Source organism: Eufriesea mexicana, unplaced genomic scaffold, assembly GCF_001483705.2.
Source record: "Eufriesea mexicana isolate 0111107269 unplaced genomic scaffold, ASM148370v2 scaffold741, whole genome shotgun sequence".
Lineage (NCBI taxonomy): Eukaryota > Metazoa > Arthropoda > Insecta > Hymenoptera > Apidae > Eufriesea > Eufriesea mexicana.
The window spans coordinates 50,999-77,189 of NW_016908882.1; the positions used below are offsets into that span (position 1 = coordinate 50,999).

Genomic DNA, 26,191 nt, shown 5'->3' on the forward strand with positions numbered 1-26,191 from the left:
AATCCTCGATGGATACTGGCTGGAATCTTCGAAGGTGAACGGAAGTCCCCTCTCGAGTGCAGCAAAGGGTTAATACCAATCCTCGATGGATACTGGCTGGAATCTTCGAAGGTGAACGGAAGAATGATCTAACTATAAAATTGTACGCTACAGATGGCTATATTATCCTAGATGAAACGTCGTTTATCGACAGTAATCTCCTGGCACGCGTTCGACGCATCCAGAACCCCCTACTACGTGGATATCGTCAGCCTTGCACGTGCATTGCGGTAAATCATATCGCTCACACGTAACAAATAACACTGGAAGGAGGAAGAAACGAATCGTGAACATATTTCCCAAGAAGTGAGAAGAATAGGAGCGAGAAAATCCGCGTGAAATCGATTTGCGTTCGAGTATTGGAATCCTTGCGATGAAGAAAGGAGTCCTCCGTTGGATTAGAGGACTAGAGCGAAGAAAAGAGAAAATTTTAGAAATGCTTGTCTAAATAGGTTTTTGTAATCGATGTTTAGTGCAAGAACAAGTGTCGTTCAACGTGGATATTTCGGTATTTTAGCAACCTGTTACACTTTCGTCGAAACGTTGGCTAACCAAGCCTCTGTCAACATTGAGTCACCTAGGACCTGGTCTTAGAAGTACTCTAAATGATAAATTTATTTGCTAGGTAGAGTTAAGTCGCTTAAGTATGATTTACTAAGTACACCCTGAGATTGACACTACTGTTTCACATAATGGAAGTATTATGACAATAATAATAATAATAATATTATATATTATTATTATTATAATAAGTATAAGAGACATTTGTAATTATTAAATATTGCGAGACTAATTTTGTCTTCAATTGCTTGGTTTCTGAATTTTAACACTAGAACTACCGATCTTTAGTGGGCACCTAACTATAACGTGCACAGATTATAGTCATTTTCAGCGATACGATGAATATGAGTGAATATATTGATTACAGTTCTTTCTTAATATCAGTTGATACCAATTTTATTCTTAAAGCAGGTGTATGTGTTCGGTGATTGCGAAAAGGAAAATTCTGGTACCAGTCGTTTTCACTGGGTTGGTAGTTCTAGTGTTAAGTTAGACGAAACAGGTTCTACAATGATTAAAACTTTTATCTAGTAATTTATCTAGTAATTTTTTAATTTATAGCCTAATTTTATCAGAAATTTTATCTTTTATGAGAAGACGATAAAAATGCTTCTTATCCTTCATTTTCTGTTGATCTATACGTCACTATGAATTGATCGAAGCATTCTGAAACGTATACGCTATAATGTAGTATAAAAATAGAAACTTCGTACGGTATTTTCTTCTTCTGCATTTAAACGCTAGAAATAGCTTAGTACCAACTCACGACACGTTGTATTGCAACATTTTTATAAATAATCAATGTTCGTATTTTCCTGTAAATTGCAACAAAGACTGTAGTACTCGAGTACGTGTAATAATACGACAACGAAATAGGGAAGTATTTCATAAGTATCTCTTCTTCCTGGTTGAAAGATTATTTTTAATAGCGAGGCTGTGAGATGCGTTATTCAAAACTGAATCATTACAGTTTTCCTTAGTTGTATTTAGATCTCGTCAATAAGAAAATTAAAAGGAAAGCATCAGTCTTGTGATAATGAAGCTCTAGCTACGTGTTTTGCGTAACAATAACGAGCGAGAATGATAATATCGTGATTAGTGCACGTACGAATCAGCATGTAAAATGTAAAACAGTCGTGTTCTAGTCTCTCATTGTCATAATCATCGCCATCGTGTTATAAATGGCGGTCATATCGAACACTTTCCATAACTAGAGCATTATTATCCTCGACAGCTTTCATTAATATATTACACTTCCTATTCTGGATAATCAGACTCTGATTAAAAGGTGTCGATGATGTTTCTGATACAAAGAAATCAATCTATTAACACAACACATATATACAGAATAGATTTTAAAAATTTTTTACATTTTTAAAAAACCGTATATAATATATATTTCAATTAGTATCGAGTAAAAAGAACTAACTATAACAAGTGACTATAATAGTGGAAGCATAAAGTAATAATATTTATTGGTAACTAGAATTTAACTTAAATCCAGTTATCAGGAAAGTAATAGTCTCAAATACCTCGAATTCCAGAATTCACTAGCCAATTTTTACGAAATTACGAATAAAAAGAACTAACTATAACAAGTAAGTACAATAGTGGAAGCATCTAGTAATAATATTTATTGGTAACTAGAATTTAACTTAAATCCAGTTATCAGGAAAGTAATAGTCTCAAATACCTCGAATTATAAAATTCACTAGCCAGTTTTTACGAAATTACGAGTAAAAAGAACTAACTATAACAAGTGCCTATAATAGTGGAAGCATCTAGTAATAATATTTATTAGTAACTAGAATTTAACTTAAATCCAGTTATCAGGAAAGTAATAGTCTCAAATACCTCGAATTCCAGAATTCACTAGACAATTTTTACGAAATTACGAATAAAAAGAACTAACTATAACAAGTAAGTATAATAGTGGAAGCATCTAGTAATAATATTTATTGGTAACTAGAATTTAACTTAAATCCAGTTATCAGGAAAGTAATAGTCTCAAATACCTCGAATTCCAGAATTCACTAGCCAATTTTTACGAAATTACGTGTAAACAATTACTATAATTAATCAGTTATTAATTATCGATAAATCGTCCATTTGAAACTTCGAATGAAAAAGCAAAGAACAGAGCATCTTTAATCTTTTCGAAGCTCACTCACACCGTCGCAGAGAGCCGATCACGCTCCTAGTCGTATTCAAATCGATCTGCATGATCGTTCCGTTAATACACCGCAATTTCCACGCAGAGAAGTATTAATAAACGTGCAACTTGCAGTCGCGTGACCGGCGCAAACACGGCTGAGGCTTGTTTGCACGTGACACGAGACGCCTAAAGCTCGTCGCACACTTGCTCGAACGGAATCGAACGCTTTCAAACCGATTCGGACCCAAAGCCCATTACACGCGATCGAAGTCGCGAATTATTATCTGTCTTAACCTAATAGGGCTAAATTATTGTGCATATTAATCGATTCGATCCTATTCAGAATTACTACGTGACAAGAAACCACTAAAGCCCGACTCACACTTCCTCAAACCGAATCGAACGCTTCCAAACCGACTCAAACAAAAGAGCAATTACATGCAATCCAGGGTGCGAATAATTAACTCTTGCGACCTAATATGCTTACGTTATTATGCGCATCGAATTAACTCCATTCGAATAACAATTATCGCGTAACATAAGGCGCCTAAAGCTCGTTGCACACTTGTTCAAACCGAATCAAACAATTACAAACAATCGAGGTCACGAATAATTGTCTGTTGAAATCGATTATGGTCCTGTTATTATGCACATCGATTAATTCGATTCGATTAAAAATTATCGCGTAACATAAGACACCTAAAGCTCGTCTCACACTTGTTCAAACCGAATCAAACAATTACAAACAATCGAGGTCACGAATAATTGTCTGTTGAAATCGATTATGGTCCTGTTATTATGCACATCGATTAATTCGATTCGATTAAAAATTATCGCGTAACATAAGACACCTAAAGCTCGTCTCACACTTGTTCAAACCGAATCAAACAATTACAAACAATCGAGGTCACTAATAATTGACTGTTGGAATCGATTATGGTCCTGTTATTATGCACATCGATTAATTCAATTCGATTAAAAATTATCGCGTAATATAACACGACTAAAGGTCGTCGCACATTGTTTGTTTGAATAATTCCAAACCAAGTGGAACACTTCCAAACTGACTCGGACAAAGGATTCATTGCGTATGAACACGCCGAGTGTCCCAATTAACGAATAATTAACCACTCGAACCTAATATGGCCCCGTTATTGTGCACACGAACTGACTCGACTCGATCATCGGATTTATTTTGGACTTGCGGTGTGTAACCGGCATAACGTTTTCGCATGCTCCGCATATTATGCATATATGCGTTCGCGTTACGCTAATGCATATGCATCGCGATATCAGGAGACACATACATGCAGGAATAATCGTAACTGGGAAAGACTGAGCGTGCAGTATAGTAAAAGGATCGATACCTGCGAATCCCGAGATCTGAAGTGAACCTACATTCGATGCAGCCTTGATGGGAAACGAATGATAGAAATTGCAATTGTGCTTCACGTGGATTGACTCCCTTGAGACTGATGAATGTTCGAAAAGATTCTTAATACATTGGAAATCCTGGAAAATGAAATTTATAAATTACTATAACGGAGAACAAATAAAATGAGAGAATTATCGAAATGTGGAACGTTAAATTGGGATCTAAACACTAAGGGAAAATTTAATAGTATTTTGTTTAAAAATTAAGATATTATTGAGAATTTAGCGAATAATATTAAAAATATGAATAATTAATCAAATCTTTTTTGGTGATTAACTAATCTATTATCTTTGGAATGATTAATTTTATATAATTATTGAAATGTGAAATGTAAAATTTGGATCTAAACACTAACGAAAATTTTATTAGTATTTTATTTAAAAATTAAGATATTATTATGAATTTAGCGAATTATAATATTAAAAATATAAATAACTAATCAAATCCCTTTTCGTGATTAACTAATCTATTATCTTTGAAATAATTAATTTTATATAATTATTGAAATGTGAAATGTAAAATTTGGATCTAAGCACTAAGGAAAATATTAATAGTATTTTGTTTAAAAATTAAAATATTATTGAGGATTTAGCGAATTATAATATTAAAAATATAACTAATTAATCAAATCCTTTTTCGTAATTAACTAATCTATTATCTTTGAAATAATTAATTTTATATAATTATTGAAATATGAAAAATTAAATTGGGATCTAAACACTAACGGAAATTTTAATAGTATTTTATTTAAAAGTCAAGATATTATTGAGAATTTAGCGAATAATAATATTAAAAATATAAACAATTAATCAAATCCTATTTTGGAATTAACTAATCTATTACCTTTGAAATGATTAATTTTACATAATTAAATAATTAATATTTTTTATTTCTCTTCATCTTATAGATATATTATTATATCTGATATGAGACTTACTTAAAAAGATAATTACTAGTTTATTATTTATAAAATAATAAATTTCAACTATTTTTTTTTTTCATTTTCCTTCAACTTGCAAATTTATTATAATTAATGTTAAACTTATTAACGAAGAAATTAAAATTCGCCGACTTCGCCTATTATCACTCTTTTCAATTTCCAATTATTATCAAGAAAATTATCTGTTTCCAGGTGACTTTGACGAGGAGACGTACAAGCTAATGGCACTGCCAAGGTGTGGCGTTAAAGACAAAGTTGGTCCTGGTTTCGGAAGGTCGAAGCGATACGCTCTTCAAGGTAAATGATTAAACACAGTACTCTAATTCCAAGATAAGACTATACATCAACGCTCAATTTATATCCTCGTTGTTATTAAACGTGCAAATCAAAGTACAGCAATTAATTTCAATTGGAAATAGAATACAGGAAATACACAAGTTTCGCTATTGCAAAGAGAAATTTAATAAAGCAAAGGCGAATTGAAACCACTTTCGCTCTAATGGAATTCAATAAAAATCGAATCGGAGTTTACTAGAACACTATGACATAACAGTCGACCGACTTCTTGATTATCTAATCGGTGGATGTCGTAACAAGATCCAAATTCGTAATAATCGCACCTATCTAATCTCATAAGAATACAGTCCGATTTATATATTGTACGATTACGATGTGTATTAAAATTAAGCGATAGTCGACAACTCTGTACCTAAATATCGAACCAAATTAAAGAAAAAAAGAAAAAATTCATGAATTTTAATGCTGGAATAAAAAGCAATTAGAAATAAAATTTATTTTTATTATTTTACCAACGTATATATTAACCCTTTGTACTCGAGAGACGCCATTTAATAATTAATACGTCAAATTTATTATAATATAACAATATGTGAGATATGAATTGAAATGAAATAATTCTACGTGGTTAATTATTATACGATTTATTATTCACTGCTCAAAAAGATATAGTCAGTTTTATAGCAGAAAATTTTTGAATTTTTACTCTTTTTTAACCAAAAAATCAACCAGTGCAAGGGGATAATTTATTATCTAATTTTAATATTGACTAATTATATAATTAATTAATTTTGAATTGATATAATTAATTGATTTTGAATGTTTACTTTCTTTTTAACCAAAAAATCAACCAGTGCAAGGGGATAATTTATTGTCTAATTTTAATACTGACTAATTATATAATTAATTCATTCTAACCCTGTATAATGATTCTACTAAATATTGATGTTTATTAATATGTGTCTTAATTGTACGTCTTAATTATTATACGATTTCTTATTCACTGCTCAAAAAGATATAGTCAGTTTTATAGCAGAAAATTTTTGAATTCCTATTCTTTTTTAATCAAAATATCAACCAGTACAAAGGGTTAATTTATTATCATTTTTAATATTGCATAATTATATAATTAATTCATTCTAACTTTGTATAATTATTCTATGAAATATTGATGTTTATTAATATTGGGATTGTCACTTGATTGAAAAAAGCTATAAATTAATTAATAAATAATAAATAAAGTACTGAACTTAGAAGTTCAGTATTAAATGCTACATAATTTACAAATTAAATGTTCTGGGAAAAATCATTGCGAAAGAATAGTAAAACAGTTATCAGGTGTTTGGATAATTGTCTTACAATTGTGTTACATTCCAACATTACAATCCAGTGTGACTTTTGACTTCCTGCCTCATTATCTTCAATGTAGAGTCACTCACCCTAAACAGGTTATACGCGCCTGTATCGCACCTATTTGTCCAATGCTCCAAATGCATTCTTTAACCATTGCAATTATTCCAGATGCATATCTTACAAGGCTTTTTCAGGCTTAATATTATTACCATGCTTCATCTATTTTTATCAAGTGATTAGATATCATATTTATTATAAATGATAATTTGTCTTTCCTTCAAGATAAATCAATTTTCATTTATCAAACAGGCACAGAAATATCTAATATCATTTTCTTTGATATTACTTAGAAACACTATTATTAGTATTATCTTATAACAAATATTCATCTGAATCATAATTAAACTATCAAACTAAATTATATACAAATATATATACATACATAATCTTATTGGTAAAGATGGAGTAATATTTTCAAAAAATTAAATTGACCCATAATAACATATTAATCCAACATTGACCCATAAACTAGACTAAAGGACACAGTTGAAATTATAAATAATAATTTGTCTTTCTTTCAAGATAAATCAATTTTCATTTATCAAACAGGCACAGAAATATCTAATATCATTTGCTTTGATATTAATTAAAAACAGTATTATTAATATTATCTTATAACAAATATTCATCTGAATCATAATAAAACTATCAAACAAAATTATATACAAATATATACAGATCTGTTGATAAAGATGCAGTAATATTTTCAAAAAATTCAATTGACCCATAATAACATATTAATCCATCATTGACCTATAAACTAGACTAAAGGACACAGTTGAAAAATAGAGCAATTTCATACTATCCTACGTCACTAAGAATTCACTGTAAAAATCTCATTTCCAGTTCCACGAAAACGATTAAAAATCGAACTTTTTGCCAGCCTAGTTCCAGCAAACATGACACCAAGTCACGCTAATTGCCCTTTGACCAAGCGTCACGCTAATTAACTCCGAGCAGAGAGAATTCGCGCGAGCCTACCCAATCAACCACGGCCATAAGTCGTACACCGTTTCCTTTTCACTGGATCCGTTCTTCTCGGAAGAAAGTGACCGACGCTTGATTCACTGGCGTCCAATCACACCTAACACGCGCAGCGGTGCAATTCACCAGGGAAATCATCGAGATCCGATCGATCCTAACCGTGACTTTGAACCTTGCGCGAGCAGTTGCCGGTTTCAGTGAACCCACGGCAGCGAGATCACCGATGCGTGCATCCTATGGAAGTCCGTCGCGTAACAGCTCTCTAGCTGTGACCCAGTAGGTCGATCCTGGGCCAAACAGAGCTGGTAGAAAACTCGCTGTGCCCCGAAATCGCCACCTTTTCACAGCGAGGGGCCATTCCTAGGGAGACTCGTTTCAATGAGCGAGCAGAGTTGAAAGAGAATGAACGCGGAAGGATCTAAGCTTCGACGAGTTTTGCTCTCTAATCACGGAGATGATGTCGTTAGTTAACCTTGGCTGGTGGAACCTTGCTGCTGGATCTGTCGTTTGCGAGAGATAATAGATCCGTAATACGATGACGAGGCGATCTGTTGGGTAATGAGCTTCTTCTTCGCCACACGTCGGTTATTTCTGCATCGAGATCTCACTGTGCATCGTTTCCAACCTAAAAGAAAAATTTCGTGTCAGTTTATCGAAAAATTAGAAGAGATGCTAGGGAATTTGTACTTACCATGGTATTGGGATAAATAGGGTATTTTGATTCTGATGGTTTCTTCTGATCTCACATTTGGTCATCTTGAATACACGCTGAGTCTGTATCTATGACAGTGCTTTAACACTCTGTTTCATTTGACCTCTGAAAATTGGAAATGAAAGAGAAGAAAGAAAAATGAGAAATGACAGCAACTTGCCTTTGAAAGACTCGAGATTATAATATATACATCTATAGTAAATTTATTACAAACATTATTGTTAAAGGGGTTATTACGCAAGGAATAGTAGTCAGTGAAAACTGTGGAAAAACTGTGTTGATCTTTATTGAACGGGCGAATGGTTAGAACTGGAAAGTTCAAGGCCTCGCAGGTCAAAAGTCGTCTTCAGAAAACTGGTGACAAAAGCCAGAACACTGGGGGAAGGGATCGCCCCCACACCGCTGGAATGTAGAGTTTGCTTCACTATTGAATTTTACCATAACAATTATTGGATCACAAAAGTGTTCGAATGCAATGTATAACAATAATCAAAAGCTTGATTAGATAAAGAATAAAAGGTTTCCTTATTTTGCTAGTGTGATAATCCCAAGATTTACCTTTAAAAGATTCGAGATTATAGTATATACATCTATAGTAAATTTATTACAAATATTATTGAATCACAAAAGTGTTCGAATGCAATGTATAACAATAATCAAAAGCTTGATTAAGTAAAGAATAAAAGGTTTCCTTATTTTGCTAATGCGATAGTCCCAAGGCGATCTGCCATTTAACTCACTAGCGCCACCACGGCCCGTAACTTAGTAAATACTCTGCCTCGGTTGGTCTCCATGTATTCTCTCACTGTTTTCGTTACCAGATACAATATAATTTTATTTGTAAGTGTGATCATCCAACTAACAACGAAAATTAGACCAATCCATCTTTGCAATTGTATTTAAAGAAGCTAACCTAACATTATGACCAATCAAAGCCGAATTCGTTCCAATTACAAACTTTTGAACTGCACACGATAAAAGTAGGAATAAATGGAGTAGAACAATGAGAAACTGTGTAATGGATTTTTTGAAGTGTCTAGAATGAAACAAGTGCAAAGTTTATCGCGTTTGGTATGAGTTTTAACTTCACGGCGCGTTGCTATGATTAAGGGGGGTGAATCAGCATACTTGATTGGGAAAATGATGGATTACCAACGACTGGGGAAATAACATTTTGATGATTCTGAGAGTAGATTAGATACGTCGAAGATGAATGGAACCGGACGACGTCCCCATAATAAAATTCTCTGCGTTGGATAGACGGGTGCTTACGTTTAAAAATAAATCGTTGCACAAGGGATAAATAAGACAGTAGTGCAATGATTGCCACGTGTAGAAGTTACATAAAGGAACTTCACAGAATTACCAAGAAGTTCGCCATGAGTCTGCTGGTAGTCTTTAACGCGCTTAGCATCGAATCAATATTGTATAAGTTTCTTCGAGAATGAATAATAATCCGATATATTCCTAGTTGTGTATTAAAAATACATATTTTCGATCTATAATAAAATTTCAATCATTAAAAATCATTAAAATTTCAATCATCTCATAGATCATCATCTTCCAAATAATTATATTTCTTAATACATTTTCTTAAGAAATATATTTCTATATTTCCATATTTCTTGAAGAAATATAATTATATGTAAAATATATAATAATATATAGTATTATAAATTTTATATAATATTATATACTGCATTAAATGTAAAATATGTGATACTATATATTTACATATTTATATATATGTTACAAATTTATATATACATTTACAAATTTGTATATATGTTACAAATTTGTATATATGTTACAAATTTATATATATATTTACATTTCTTAACACATTTTCTCAAGAAATGTATTTATATATTTCTATATTTCTTGAAGAAATATAATTATATGTAAAATATATAATAATATATAGTATTATATACTTTTATATACCATTATAAATTTTATATAAAATTATATACTGCATTAAATGTAAAATATGTAATACTATATATTTACAAATTTATATATATATATATTTACAAATAAATATATTACAAGAATATTATATACTGCATTATATGTAAAATATGTAATAGTATATATTTACATATTTATATATATGTTACAAATTTATATATATACAAATTTTTGAAATTGAAGCTACAAAATGATACAGAAAAATTGTAGTATCGTTGTATTACACACGAAGCATGGCAAATATTTTTCCAATTCTTTAATGCATCGTTCATCGCTTTTACAGGCTCGAGATGGCGCGTGAAGAAATTGACGTACAAGATCAGCAAGTATCCGCGAAATTTGCCACAGCACAAAGTCGACGTCGAGTTGAACAAAGCGTTCAAAGTGTGGTCGGAATACACGGATCTCGTTTTCATTCAAAAGAAGTCGGGTCAGGTGAGACGAATAATATTTGTCGACATTTTTCACGATTATAAGCAAAAGAGAAGAAGCCGAGAGCACAGTCTTTTTAAGGAACCCGTAGCCAAAATCCTCTGCTAAAAATGCATGCGTTGTTGCTGATGGTGACTTTGGTATAGTCTTAACGTTGCTTGTTTTTCGTGGAACCATTTGTGCTTTCGATCATAACATCTCAAAGTCACTGGAACTCGGCCAATTCCATAAGATAGTTACTTCTTGAATCGCAGCTGCTGAAAGAACAGTAATTGTATTAGATATAGAATGAAAACTATTATCAAGTATTATAAAAAAATATTGCATACCATAAAGAAAGTTATAATGTTATTCATAAGTATGGAAATGGCTCTAGAAATGAATGAAAAAAGAATTGACATACTTAGTTCAATGTTAAATATTTTAGATATAACTCTTGCTATAGTATTAATATTAGAAGTATTAATCTAAAATGAAATATATGATATGATATATTAAATGTATGATGAAAATAATTTTATATATATATATATAATTACGTTACTATATTTTAAGATTAATTTTATCAAAAGTAGGTGTACATTTTTATATATTTATATATAAAATCTATAATATAGTCTATAATAATCTATAATAATATAATCTACTTCCCTTTGTTATTAACTTACACTCTAGGGATACCAACAATGTTCCTATTTAAATAAATATAAATTAAAATTGGAATTCACTATACATCCTCCATTTTAAATTGTACTCTATATTACTAGCTTTGATATATTGCATTTATAATGCTTGATAAATTTTGATAATGTTAGGAATAATGTAACTCAAAATTTGTAGAATATTTAATTAATCTAATAATAAGTAATATAAATAATAGTAGAATTTGAAATAAGTCGAGAGAACGTTTCCCATAGTAATTTTTAATTCACTCCTTTTAGGTCCATATTGAGATTAGATTCGAGAAAGGGGAACATGGAGACGGGGATCCTTTCGACGGACCTGGTGGCACTTTGGCTCACGCTTATTTCCCTGTGTACGGTGGTGATGCCCATTTCGACGACGCAGAACAATGGACCATTGACAGCTTCCGTGGCACGAATCTTTTCCAAGTAGCCGCTCACGAGTTTGGCCATTCCCTTGGATTGAGCCATAGCGACGTTAAGACTGCCCTAATGGCACCCTTCTATCGCGGCTACGAACCCTACTTCACGTTGGACGACGATGACATTCAAGGCATCCAGGTAAATACTGCAATACAGAAATCCATTTAATGCAACAAACTAAATTAAATTATTAATTAATATTAAACTATTAATTTATATTAAATTATTACTTAAGTAATAAAACCGATATAATATCATAAAAAAAATATATTATATTTGAGAAAGAGAAAAAGTACAAAAATATTTCGCTTCTACTCTAGGCCCTGTATGGAAAGAAATTAGTAAGCACCGGTGGTATTCCAAGCGGACCAAGATATACCACCACTACTTCGCCACCTAGCGAAGAGGACTCAGAACTATGCACAGATCCGAGGGTCGATACTATGTTCAATTCTGCGGAGGGTCACATGTATGTGTTCAAGGGTATGTATTCGTCGGCTCTGCGATGAGAATGCATGTGTAACATAAAAGAGGAAGTAGAGTCAATTGACTAAAGGAAAATCCCCTTAACAAAAATGGCCATCTATTGTGTCTCATTCTATGGAAGTTGTAAGACATACAGGAAGTAAATAGAATACAAATTGTCTTAGGTAAAAGATACGTAGGAAGATAAAGTAGAAATCTGTATTCTAAAGAAACACGTGTATGAAACTTCTGTAGATCATGTGTAATAGGTTAGTAATACTAATGTATAGTAATTTAGTAATACTAATGAATATGTAGGTAATATTAATTCGAAAGAAAAGAGGAAAACATTTGTTACGTGTTTTAAAAGAGCTTTTACTATAGTTAAATTTATAAACTATATTTTTAACTACAGGTGATCGGTATTGGAGATTAACAGCAGATGGCGTGGCAGTCGGCTATCCCAAGTACATTTCGCACTCGTGGAAAGGACTGCCAGGGAACATTGACGCTGCTTTCACCTATAAAAATGGAAAAACTTATTTCTTCAAGGTACGAAAATTTACATAGAATACCCCCTTTTATAATTTTTACTTTTGGTAAAAACACGTTGCGAGTTTAATTCTGTAGATTAGTGGATGTAAATAAAAATGAATTACTTCGCTGCAGGGCTCGAAATACTGGAGATACGTGGGCAAGAGAATGGACGGAGACTATCCCAAGGAAATCAGTGAAGGTTTTACAGGGATCCCGGATAATATCGATACCGTGACCGTTTGGACCGGAAATGGCAAGATCTATTTCTACAAGGGCACCAAATTCTGGAGGTTCGACCCTGCCCAGAAACCACCTGTAAAGAACACGTATCCAAAACTGACTTCGAACTGGGAAGGTGTCCCGGACAATCTGGACGCCTCGATCGTCTATCGTGGTTACACGTATTTCTTCAAAGGAAATGCCTATTACCGATTCAACGACAGGACGTTCTCGGTAAATACTTAGGAATAATATTTTTATATATTTCTCACGGTTTAAGACCAATTATCAATAATATTGATAATTATGATATAAAAATAATGTTTTCTTTTTGGAATTTGAAATTTCTAATTATGAAGAAAATACTTTCGAAAAAAATATTTTTATATTACATAATAAAAATCTAAAATTATTCATTATCAATGAAAATAAATGATAATATCGAATAAAGTAAAGTGAAAGAGGGTAAGGGGAAAGAAACTATCTATGGTCAGCCATGTTCCTAGCCTAAAAACATAATAGCTAACGAAATACTTAATAGTATTTTCTTGAAAAATTGAAAATTGATGAAAATACGCTCTAAAAGGAATATTTTTATATTACATAATACAAATCTAAAATTATTTATTATCAATGAAAATAAATGATAATATCGAACAAAGCAATGCGAAAGAACGTAAGGGGAAAGAATCTATCTATGGTCAGCCATACTCCTATCCTAAAAACATAACAGCTATGGTTGCATAATTTTACACTAAAATATGCAAATTGTTCTAACTCCCTACTTTAACTATAATTCTAAATAATAAATTTGATCATATTTTTACCCATTGGAAAGAAACCATAAAACCACTTTTTAATCTTGTTAAAAATAGCAAATGTGGAAAAGTAATCTCTTTATGCTATTAATAGTGCCTTTGCACTATTTTCACGAGTCTGACTCGTGATGAAAATTTTAGGCCAAACTTGAGTATCACGAGTCAGGCTCGTTGTTTGATTTCATGCCAAACGTGAATATCACGAGTCTGACCCGTGATCGACATATCGGACCAAACATAAATATCACGAATCTGACTTGTGATCGACGTATCAGGCCAAACATGAATATCCCGAGTCTGACTCGTGGTCTTAATCTCGGGCCAAATTTTCCGAGTTTCAGCGTAGTGCAAGGGACTAATGCAAGAAACGAAAAATTAATTATAAAAATGATTAATTATTTAGAATGGAAGAAGCATGATTCAGTTGATTAAACTTTATTAAATATTATTCAGGTGGACGTTGCTGAGCCAGCATTCCCTAGATCGACGGCCTATTGGTGGTTCGGGTGCAGATCAGCAACCAAGGGAACGTTAGGTAATGTCCAATGGCTACGCGAAAATCCTGAGGATATTTTTCCGCATGCCATGCTGGAATCCTCTGATGGTTACGAAGACGATGACAAGAATGGTGACGTCGGCGACATCATTTTAGACGCAGGTACTAAAGCTTCATTCGAGCCAAACCAGATTCTTACCTCGCCATAAAAATGTTCCACGATATCCACTTCTTTATGATCAGAGTACTATCGTATAAAATATGTAATATATATATGTATATAGACACTTAAATATTAGTACACCTAATTTTTATCTTAATTTTACGTAGAAAATTTCAAATACAGATCATTATTAATATTTCTGTAAATATCTATATTAATCATTTCTATTATAAATTACTGTAATATATCTCTTTCAAACTTTCTCTTTTAATGTCTTAGATAGTACTGTACATATTTTGTAATAAATTCGAGTGCATTTAGTCATAATTCTTATAATTTATGTTTCAAAGTTAGCATTAATAAGATTGTACTGTGATCTTTCTAGTAGTGGATGGTTGGAACTTATTTCACTATTACACAAGGATCTGAAGTGGTAATACGCAAATTACAAAAGGCGAGGATACAGTATTTGGTGTCTCGAACACCTGGCTATTACATACCTAGGGCTTATAGTCATCGAAGAAATTTGTGCATGTAATAAAATACAATAACCATGGAGAAATTTAGAGAAATTGAACAATTTAGAGAAAAATCGTCTTTGTCGAAATAACAAAATACGAAACACATCAAACGATATTTAAAAAATACAGTTTAAATTGTAGTTTACAGTATGACGATCAACAATCTTTCATTCTTGTTAGGACACTCGTTATTCAACAGCTCTTCCACATTCAAATAGCCAAAATTATCACTAGACACGCCACTCTAATTTTAATACAACACGCTACACAATATCTCGTAATTCATGTTTCAAACCATTAACTTACAATGTGAAGTCACGCTCGTCATGAAAATTACAATACAAAAATGACAGTGAAATAACTCGGGAATATTAAGGCATTTATAACGAATTGCAATTATTTGCATGTATTTTAGTATTTTTTATGAACTGGTATTTAAATAATTCCATACTTAATATAAATAATTCTATACTTATTAAGTATAATTAATAATTGGTATTTAAATAATTCTATACTTATTAAGTATAATTAATGATTGGTATTTAAATAATTCTATACTTGTTAAGTATAATTAATTATTGGTATTTAAATAATTCTATACTTAATATTAAAAAGCAATGGATTGAAATATAATTTATGAACAACAAACACATACAAAAATTTTGAATTTTGTCAGTCATTATAACACAACACAGTGATTCGAATGTTAATATAAATAATTTGCACAAACTTCTTCGGTGAATATGTTTGAAAACGTGGTATTTAATTTGGCATTTTAATTTGGGTATTTCATGGTGGAGGTATTCACATCGAAAGTAAACAATATTTTGTATACTTATTGAATCATCCATATCATGGTACATATAACATACGATTAATTTGCTAACATATTCGTAAGATTGCTTTAATACATCATTGACCGTACATTTTCATTAATTCTACATTAAATGGTATCCGCACATGGGCAGAAATATTAACATAAATAAATTTTAATTATTTAATTATTGCTTTAATAATATTGGGATTTTACAATATTCATGAACACAGTACAAGAGTAACGTTATAATAGAATATATTTTTCTATTATTTAGGAATTTAATTTGCATTATTAAAAATTGTATACCTTATTTTTGCCAATGTGCAAAATATTCACTCAATCTCATCCTTATCAAGCCTGGGATGACTTCCATAAAATTTAATATTGGAAATTATCTGGAACTCCTGCAAAATAAATTTTATTAAACATTATATTAAATTTGATTAAACGTTATATCAACTGAAAATAATAACGTCAATTAAATATTAATTTTCTTAAATAATTAACAGTGACATTAGCTTCGCGATTCGTCGTTTCCGTTGAAATACCGGAAGTCCTCCTAAGGTTACATCCATACAAGAATACATCTTCTTTGTTTCCCAAACTTTAAACAAATTGTTAAAAAAAAAGAAATCATTTCGGGAATTATATTCGCATGCTTTCCGAAGCCCAGAGTATTTATTAGCCAGGCGGGAAAAAATGAAGTTTTATATATCCGCCAAAATGGTTGAACTAGAAAAAAAAAATAAAAAAGAATAGTATCTCCTATTCGTGTGTTAGCTACGAGAAAGGGATAACGTGAAATATCGTCTGTCACCATCACTGGATCCAGTTTGCTGAAAACAGTAAATATTACAACATTAAACTTTCCCTATTTGTCACGTTTTTCTTTCTCTTATTATTTCTTGTTGCTTATTCACGTGACTGCATCTGACTACAAATTACTTGTAGTTTGTCTAAGTATTAGTTCACTTCTTGCTGTGTTTGTCTCCTATCTTCACCTATTTTATATTTCAATATTTTTATTTTGATTCGAACTTCAATTTATGGGCGTGTCACACTCCCGGCACTCACTTTTGGTGATAACCTTGCATCATTTTCTTTGTCATGCACACGAATTTCGCTTTTATTTCACTAACATAATGATCATATCGTTTAAAGCAGAATAATACCATTTTCAGCTGCTTTTTACTATATAAAAGATTATGTGAAATAATTCATTGTTACTGCTTTGAACAGCTTTAAATAATTTCACGAACAGAATAGAGTTTTATCAAATTCTTAAATCAGGCCTGTCAACACTAGCAGCTCTAGGTTAGAGCACTCCGCCTGCTTCGTTTCCCGCGAAATATTAAACGCGGCAAGAGAAACGTTGCAGAGAGCGCCATCTGTGGACAGGCCTGTGAAGTTGAACCACTGTGTGGCATGACGATTAATTCATTGATAATATTGCACGAATTTCTGCATATACTCGCGAAGGATGTATCACTGCACGAACGCATAAAAATATCCGCGTATGTACACGTACACGCGTACATGCAAGCACGAATCTCTGCGCAAAAGTATGAAGCAAACAGGTGCATGGTAAAACTATCCGGAGGACGGTTACGTTGTTTGGAACTTAATCTATTGCAGGACAATATCTATTCCTTTCCCTGCCTCTAACCGGAAATGAATAAAATCAACCTTAACCTCCATTTCCTTTGTCTTTCTTTTATGTTCTTTTTCCTTTGAATTTTCTATTCTGTATCTCATTACACAGTTACACGTACATATACACACACCTTCACGTGCACGTACTTTTGTTGATCTCTCTTACACGTACAGTTTATCTGCACGAGCATTATATTTTTAGTTCTAATAATTTTATATTTCAAGGAATCATTTGGTATAGGGCATGTTGTATTCTCATTTCCTTTTGCACTTACTTTTTTTATTTTCGGGTTGATTTCTGTTGGTAAGGTCTATGTGGAAGTTGCTAAATATTTACATATGTAAGAATGTATCTCTTAACACTCTGCATTCCATAATATTTCTTTTCGTAATGTACTTTTCTTGAAAAAATAAGATTAAGAATTAAAAAAGTAAGATTTTCTTTCTGATTGAATAAATAATATGAAATTTGGAAAATTTTAATTCTAATTCTATGCATATATATTGGTACATATGCAGAGATATTTTAATTAATAAAACAATTTAAATTTTAAAGTAATAAATTTTAAGATAAAAGTAAAATATATTTTATATTAAAGATTTTTGTGCGCACTAAGAGTACAGTAGTATTGTTTTTTCTACAAATATTAAAAATATAGATATCCTAACTTATTTCAAATAATATTTCTTTTTTTTTAAAATTTGAATATAAAATAAATTTTCAATGCAAAATTATAAATTCGATTTTACAATAAATTTGTACTTTTTTAGAAATTCTTTATATAACTATTTCATATAATCAGAAAAAAATTATAAAATTCATAATTAGCAAAGTAATTAGCTTTCCATGATATGACTGATATTTTCAAAAATAATATTTATCTTTAATTTAAATAACTTTTCAGACACATTCGATTTTTGTTAAAGCACACTTTCTGTTTGACGTTTCGACAACATGCAGATACAAATATAAACTGTTAAATAATTATACTTTATTCCTTCAATCTTGATCCGCAGTAATAATATAACAAGGTGAAATTGTTCAATTTTCTGAAGCATGAATTTTGAAAAACTTAAAAATGACGGAGATAATAAAATGTACAGAAGCACAAAAATCTTGAAACTTAACGATCTTGTCGTGCATTGTAATTGGCAGAAAATTTACAGTCAAAATTGCCGCTCTGGCGACATATTGTGACGTAATACGATGCTGACAAATTTCGTGATGAACGATCAAAGGAATTGCGGTTTACGCGCGATGACGAACAATCACAGTTCCATTAACCCGAAAAAACTGGCTTTTCCAGAAGACAACAATCTGCACTATGAATCGCGCGGGTGCGGAAAAAAGTGAACGGACGAGAATGAAAACTTGTTCGTTCGAGGAATCTCTCGTTGAGTCGTAAACTCGGGTTAGAAGGCAACAAAATGGGACAACAAATTTTCAAGGGGAAAATATCGTAAAATCGGGATTGCGAGACACAGAGTTCACAAGGCAGCGTTCCGGTTAAATATAAGTTCCAAACAACAACAACAGCCTGCAATTATAACCTACATTCGACTTCTGTTGTTTCACGCGCGAAACTGTGTTAAGCGTGCTCGGTGCAGTGAACCATCCAATCAGCGACGATTCTCTTAGTTTGCATAAATTCCCTACGATTTTAATAAAATTCGACAGGCGAAACGGACGAGCAGCTAGTCACGTCTTCCAATCAGGATGCGGACTCTGCGGCGGAAAGCATTGCGTCGTTATCGTGGTACCTTCCACTCAGTTTGATGACCATGATCATCGCTAAAATTATTGCCACTACATAAAACAGATGAATTATTTGTTGAAGATCATAAAGTGATGCTATCATCGATAATGGGATATTCAATAGAAATATTTAAACGGACCATTAAAACTGGGAAAGTGTGACTCAAAGTGTATTGTACACGAAGAAGGGAAACTGTGCCAAAAATGGCAATGTGCTAATCGAAGCTCACGAATTATGGATGGTAATTCTTTTCGACGTCAACGAACAAGCTAGCAAAATTTTGTTCGTTATTTTGTTCATTTTAATCTCTCATAAAAGAATCATTCCAAACGAAGCAACATAGCGCGTATAGTTGTTCGAAGTGTGCTTCATCATAGGTATAAGTATTTTCCACAGCATGTTTTATAAGATGTAGTTTACTTGACGATTTTATGTTCCGTTATTAATCGACAAATTCGATGTATCTTATGAAACATGCTGTACATATGTAAAATATATAAGAACATGTAAAATATGTTTATACGTAATATTATAAGTCTCATGCAATGTTGTGTCATCAAATCTTTTACACTGCCTATTTATTCTTTATTCGTACATCGTGGTTTGTATAAACATTAATGTTAAAGGCACTTACTTTGCGTATTCATGCAGGAGATATTTGAAAAAGAACTGAAATATGCTGTAACATGACAAATAGCGGATAAACAGTCAATTGGTGGCTCTGACAGTATTATGAGTATTATAGAATTTTCATTTTCTTTTTCTAAGAATGTAAATACTTCTCAGAATGTAAGGAAATGCACAGGATTGTAAGAACATCTCAAAAGCTTAAAATTATAGGTTTATAAATTGCTGAATTAAAAATCAGAAATATATGAAAATATCTATAGTACTCGTAATAATGACTGTATCAAAAAAATATTTATCTTCCGTACAAGTGCCTTAAAATGTTCTGAAAATATTGTAATAAAGTGCAGCTTTCTTATATAAGTTTCTATAAATTTGTTGTTATTATTTTTTATTACTTAACAGCAGTTGCTAATTATCTTTTCTTTTTCCATTCATTTGACAGAATTTTGATTGTCTTAAACAAATTTCTATATTTTATTTCATCATGTAGTAAAACCGTAATAAATAATGTTGATAATAGTTACATATTAAATTCTGATGACCATGTTATAAAATGTGAGATTTAATGTAGAGAAAAACAACAATTTTTATTATTTTGAAAATAATAATTATTTGTATTATGCTTTTAAACCAAAATGACATAAAAGGTAATAATGTATAGTGTATGTATATGCACTGTATAAAATATATGTATGCTATGTATTGTAAATACTTTTTGACTCTTACCTATTCTACATATGTTATTCAAATATCTTACTTAAAAATTGAAAGCAATAAAAAGGTATTAAAAATTGCAATAAAAGTACAAATAGTATTTACAATTCATAGTATACATGTATCCTTACAGTACCATTAATGACATTACCATGTTTCTTTACATTCTAAGAAATGTTTTCATAATCTTGTTATAAATAAATAATTAAGTACTTAAGAATGACTTAGCATTTAAGGACTAATAAAGCACAAAAAGCCTTGTACAGTTTTTTAATATTTGTTAAAATAAATTGTTTTTCCAAAGAAGGATATAATACAACTAAAAATTTTATATTACAATAGTATTTGAAAAATTCAAATGAGAAAAATATTTAATACGTGAATAAGACAGACATTAAACGCCGTACAATGTACAAGGCCTTTATTTGTGTTAGATCTTCTGTCAGGGCACTAAAATGATTCATATTGAAACTTGCCACATTGTGCTATGTCCTGACATTGTACAGTATCAATAAAAAAATATATGTTCATTTTAATTAACGCTTATTTTAAAAATTAAGTAATTAAAAATTAAACATCTGATCATTACCAAATTATTTTTATTAGTTAATATTTTACATTAAAGAAAAGAAATTTTAATAAAAAAATATATAAAATTATTTATATTAAACATGTATTGTCAATTTTATTAAGATCTGTCCTTCCCTTCAATTTTAATTAAATTTTTATCTAAGGTAGTTTCATATCTTAAAAGTTTAGAATATTCTCTAAGAAGTTTTTTCCAAAATTGTGTGATATGAGATATCTTTAAGTTATACCATATAAAATCTCTTCCACGATCTGCAATTCTTTTTGAAAGTTCATCATTATCTATAGCAAATTGTATCAATTCTCTGTAAATATAATATATGAAAATAATAACACTCCTAGAAAATATATACAAAAAACATTATTTTAACAGTGATCATAATTTAGATAATAATAACTTAATTATTACAATAATAACTTACTCTAATACTGTTTGATTAGCTTTCTTGGAAACAGGTATATAATGTATCCAAGGTATCATTGCATCATAATAAAACTCAGTCCACTCATCTCCAACATGAAATACTAAAGACCGACACAAAAATAAATGTTTGTGTCTAAATGATGCTGCAACACCTCTATAGTTGAATAAGTATTTGTATTTACAATGTGCATCTAAAGGAACTTCAGAAGCTGCAGGTGCATATAATGTATCCTACAATAACATGCAAAATTATCCCATATGTGTAAACATACGTGAAAGTGTGAATTAAAAATTATTACTTCATCAGACTTCCATGCTTGATTTTTTGTATATTGAGCATCCACTAAATTTGATTTCTTGCGACTTAATAATATTAAATTATCACGCTCTGAACTTGTCCTAGACCCCCGAAAGAATGCTTTATTTTCCTTTCTTTCCCATAATGTACTTTCACTAGCCTTATCTAGAGATACACAATGTTTGTCCCACCTCCCAAGGCCACGGGGATACAAAGAAATTGCAGGTCCACCTTCCCAAAATGCCCATGCTGGATATGTAATATCATAATATTGTGGAGTCTACAAAGATATTTCATAACACTTAAAATTTGTTATTAATATATTAAATCAATTTATAAAATAATTCTAAATACATGTAAATAATAAATTTTGAATAATTTTATTTACCTTACTAAATGAGAAAATAGGTAAAGGATTTCCAAAATGTTTACTTGATTGAGGATAATCTCTCACGTTTATAACTAAATCCATATTTGATAATCCAGAAGCAAGTTTTAAAAGAAAGTATTCTACTCCAGCACATCTTGAAGGAAACATACAATCTTTTTGTCTATACAATTTTCCTTCTATTATCTGGTAAAAGGTTCCTCTGTTAAAAACATAAAATTTATTTAAAAAGAAAAATTATTGTGAAATGTATAATTATTCGTTATACATACCTAACTTTTGCGTTATCTATTAAATTCTTATTGATACCTTTCTCTTTGAAAGGTTTCAAGTCATTTTTAATAACTTCTTTAAAACAACCATTGTAGGTATTGTTACAAATCTTATAACTTTTCTCTGCTTCTTCAATTTCATTATAATATTTACTATATTTATTGTTTAATACTAATAAAAGAAGATTATAAAAAACATTAGATAACAATAATCAAACATGACACGTACAAATACCTTTGTTATAACTATTAACTTCTTTTTCTTCAGCACAGTGTTCTTTACTATCAATGGAACAATGTTGTTCTTGACAGTGAGCGACCCAATAGGCCATTATTAAAAAAATATAATTTAATACTAACACCTTCATTATAAAACAACATGACCGTTTTAAAAAGTATAAACAGAAGAGATTAAAAGCCAGTGGTTGAAACTAGTGACATCTACAAAAGCCAAAACTTAAATATATATAAACAAAATATTATATTGCTCTATCTTAATTTTAAAAAGTTTCTGATACTATCTTTAATAATATTAATACACACCAAAATAGATCAAATATTTTCTCCTTTTTTGTGTTTCATTTTCCGGGTTATTTATAGCCCGATTATCATTTTTGTGTTACTCGCAACATTGCCGACAGAGTATCGAAATCGATTGTAGTGCTCAATAATTACATTTCCGTATAATTTGGTGAACTATCAAGGAAAAATGGAAGAAAATTTCCTTCATAAATATATTTACTAACAGTTTTACGGACGGAACAAATAAACAATTGGATTTCAAATTTGTATTCTTCATTTTTCCGTTCCATACTAATATTCCGTACTATATTATACCATAAAATATATCTTGTAACTGTTCCAGTTTTACAAATAAAATTTAAATATTTTTTAAGATTATTTTTATAATACTATTTTTAGAATAATATTATACCACGGCCATATTTGCCGTATAAATATAAATTGTACATGATTGCATGTATGACTATACATATACATATGTGTGATTGTATGATAATTAAATTTATTAAAAACAATCATTTATCTTTTGAATAAATTAATTCCTATAAATTAATGATATAAAAATAAACGAATATGTTGCTGATAATATTTCTATGTAGACATATATTTTAAGTTAGACATATGTATTAAAAAAAGAAAAAACTTTATGTATGTATGGGGTCTATTTATTAAAGTAATAAATATCTGTTTACAATTGTGACCTTGCTTTATATTTTTATGATACATTATAATTAAGTATTTCAGAACAAACAGTACTGTAATATTGAGACATAAAAGATATAAATTTACTTTCTATAATACAAACTTTTTATATTTACTTTATATAAGTTAAATATTAGAAATAAATATAAATATAATAAGTAAGAATATGGAAGAAGCAGCATTAAATACATTTTTCCAAAATACTGAAAATTACATTAAAAATGAAAATGCTTCTTATAACTCAAATTTACATGCTTTAAATATAGTTAATAATATAATACCTCTAAAAAATAGTAACAAATCTACATCAATAAAGCAGTAAGTAACAGTTATCACTTACAAATATTCATTAGCTATTATAAATTATTATAACTATATTTATAAACATTAATTTAATTTCTCATATTTTTTAGAATAAATGAATGTTTCAAAGAATTAAGAATACAATCTTCCCTAGAGCATAATGAAGAAAAATATAAATATCTTGCTGGAGAAATAAAAAATATTATTGAAGCACTTCATACAGTGGTTATAAAACCATGTTCTCTACATAATCTTTTATATCTTGGAACCCCATTATTTTTAATTCACACAAATTTCCAAAACAAATCAAAATATATACTGCTGGGTTATATAGATGATATTTTTGGGTCTATTGGAGACCCTATGTATTCTGTAACTATAAAATGTAATGCAACAGATGTATTGAATATTAATGCACAAGTATATTATTTTTCTAATAATCCAAATACATTACACATGTATATAGAACATACAATAGATAAAATGTCTAATGAAAGAAAACATAATATTAAGACAACAAACTTATCACCACAATAATATAGTTCATATGTAATTCACTTTTGATTTCCATTTTAATTACTTGCTTTAATATATTTTTATTTACATATGCTGGCATATTTTACATACTTATTTTTCATAGCATTTATAATTTGTAAACATTAATATATAAACAATAATTTAAAATTTTGTAAAAATAATTAATCTTATAATAAATTGTTATTATTGACTTACTTCTGTTCAATATTTCCCTAGCTAGAATTAATAAATGATAATAAAGTACCTAATAAAATATGAAATGAAATGATTCATTGTAGTTTTCTGTTCCTATTTCTAAAATAAAATTAAAATTGAGACACAAAACTCCCTACAATAATAGGTCTTAATAATCTAAATTAACAGAGAGGAAAGTGACTGTAAAATAAATACATGTTTATTGTTCTTAAAATTTTATTAAATAAAAAATATATTTATGATTATTCACCAGTGGGCATAGATTTTATAATATCAGAATTTCCAGGGTCTGTAATAGAAAGGGTACATACACGGAAATATTTTCCACATGCAGTGCCCAATTCTATATTATTTCCAACATAATGATGCACACCAGTCTTTGCCAACATAGCATAATATTCTATCTCCGATTTCCTGTTAAACAGATGAAACAAATATCTGTAATTTATAATTTACTAATATAAATATGAGATGTCTCTGCACTTACAAGCAGAGACGTGAGACTACTCCGTAGAACTCCTACTAAGAGTATACAAATCAACATGAAACATATCATATCTACTAATGATCTAAGTAAAATATTATTTAAAAGTTCTCATTTCATATTGCTTTGTAATTATTGAAGGAGTACTACATCTCAGTCTCACCTTAAAGGACCAGCATTATTAGCAATGATGACTAATTTTGCTTTTCCTTGCCGAAGAGACTTCAATGTCTGCTTATAACCCAAGACATATTTGCCTGATTTCATAACTAGAGCCAATCTGGAGTTAATACCCTCCTGGGACTTTTTCTATCAACAAATAAAAACAAATACATAATAAACTCGTAAGATTAACCTCTATAAAATTCAAATATAATCAAATGGTTATTTAACCATGCTTATACAAAAACTTAATTTTAAAAAGACGTAGTGGCATAATAAGAGAATTAATTTTATATTTACGCATCATTAAATTACCTTGATTATATTTAGACTCGCAAAATAATTTTAACACGTGCTTCGAAAACTTAGTAGCATATGAATACAATTTAAAAAGAATATTTACCTGCTTCTTCTGAGCTACCATCTTTATCTTTTAGCAAAATCCAATGCTGAAACAAAAATTTATATTTATTAATAAAAT

The 26,191-nt window shown here is 30.2% G+C and overlaps 3 protein-coding genes across 6 annotated transcripts in view; 1 reads left to right on the top strand and 2 right to left on the bottom strand.

Moving 5' to 3' along the window:
- LOC108546580 (Matrix metalloproteinase 1) overlaps window positions 1–20,290 on the top strand; it is a 65,447-nt gene extending 45,157 nt beyond the window's left edge. Inside the window, exons 3-10 of one of the 4 annotated variants that reach the window (XM_017898757.1) lie at window positions 5,323–5,427; window positions 10,791–10,942; window positions 11,881–12,183; window positions 12,366–12,528; window positions 12,926–13,062; window positions 13,180–13,500; window positions 14,538–14,742; window positions 19,413–20,290. In XM_017898757.1, coding sequence (XP_017754246.1) covers window positions 5,323–5,427; window positions 10,791–10,942; window positions 11,881–12,183; window positions 12,366–12,528; window positions 12,926–13,062; window positions 13,180–13,500; window positions 14,538–14,742; window positions 19,413–19,549 — 1,523 coding nt within the window. In that variant the 3' untranslated portion in view covers window positions 19,550–20,290. Of the gene's footprint in view, window positions 1–5,322; window positions 5,428–10,790; window positions 10,943–11,880; window positions 12,184–12,365; window positions 12,529–12,925; window positions 13,063–13,179; window positions 13,501–14,537; window positions 14,743–19,041 lie in introns of all 4 variants that reach the window. The other 3 variants (XM_017898759.1, XM_017898758.1, XM_017898760.1) reach the window with 3 other exon arrangements.
- A 1,233-nt stretch (window positions 20,291–21,523) lies between these two features.
- On the bottom strand, window positions 21,524–23,173 carry LOC108546575 (O-glucosyltransferase rumi homolog). The gene is made up of 6 exons (XM_017898750.1): window positions 23,041–23,173; window positions 22,806–22,977; window positions 22,534–22,735; window positions 22,147–22,425; window positions 21,846–22,078; window positions 21,524–21,728 (listed from the first exon to the last, which is right to left on the bottom strand). The coding sequence occupies exons 1-6, from the start codon at window positions 23,171–23,173 to the stop codon at window positions 21,524–21,526; spliced, it is 1,224 nt and encodes a 407-aa protein (XP_017754239.1).
- Window positions 23,174–25,266: 2,093 nt separating this feature from the next.
- The window catches only part of RpL30 (ribosomal protein L30), a 1,324-nt gene continuing 399 nt past the window's right edge, over window positions 25,267–26,191 (bottom strand). The window contains exons 2-4 of the mRNA XM_017898751.1: window positions 26,114–26,159; window positions 25,712–25,857; window positions 25,267–25,478 (exon numbers count right to left, since the gene is read on the bottom strand). Coding sequence (XP_017754240.1) covers window positions 25,307–25,478; window positions 25,712–25,857; window positions 26,114–26,134 — 339 coding nt within the window. The 5' untranslated portion in view covers window positions 26,135–26,159 and the 3' untranslated portion in view covers window positions 25,267–25,306. The remainder of the gene's footprint in view (window positions 25,479–25,711; window positions 25,858–26,113; window positions 26,160–26,191) is intronic.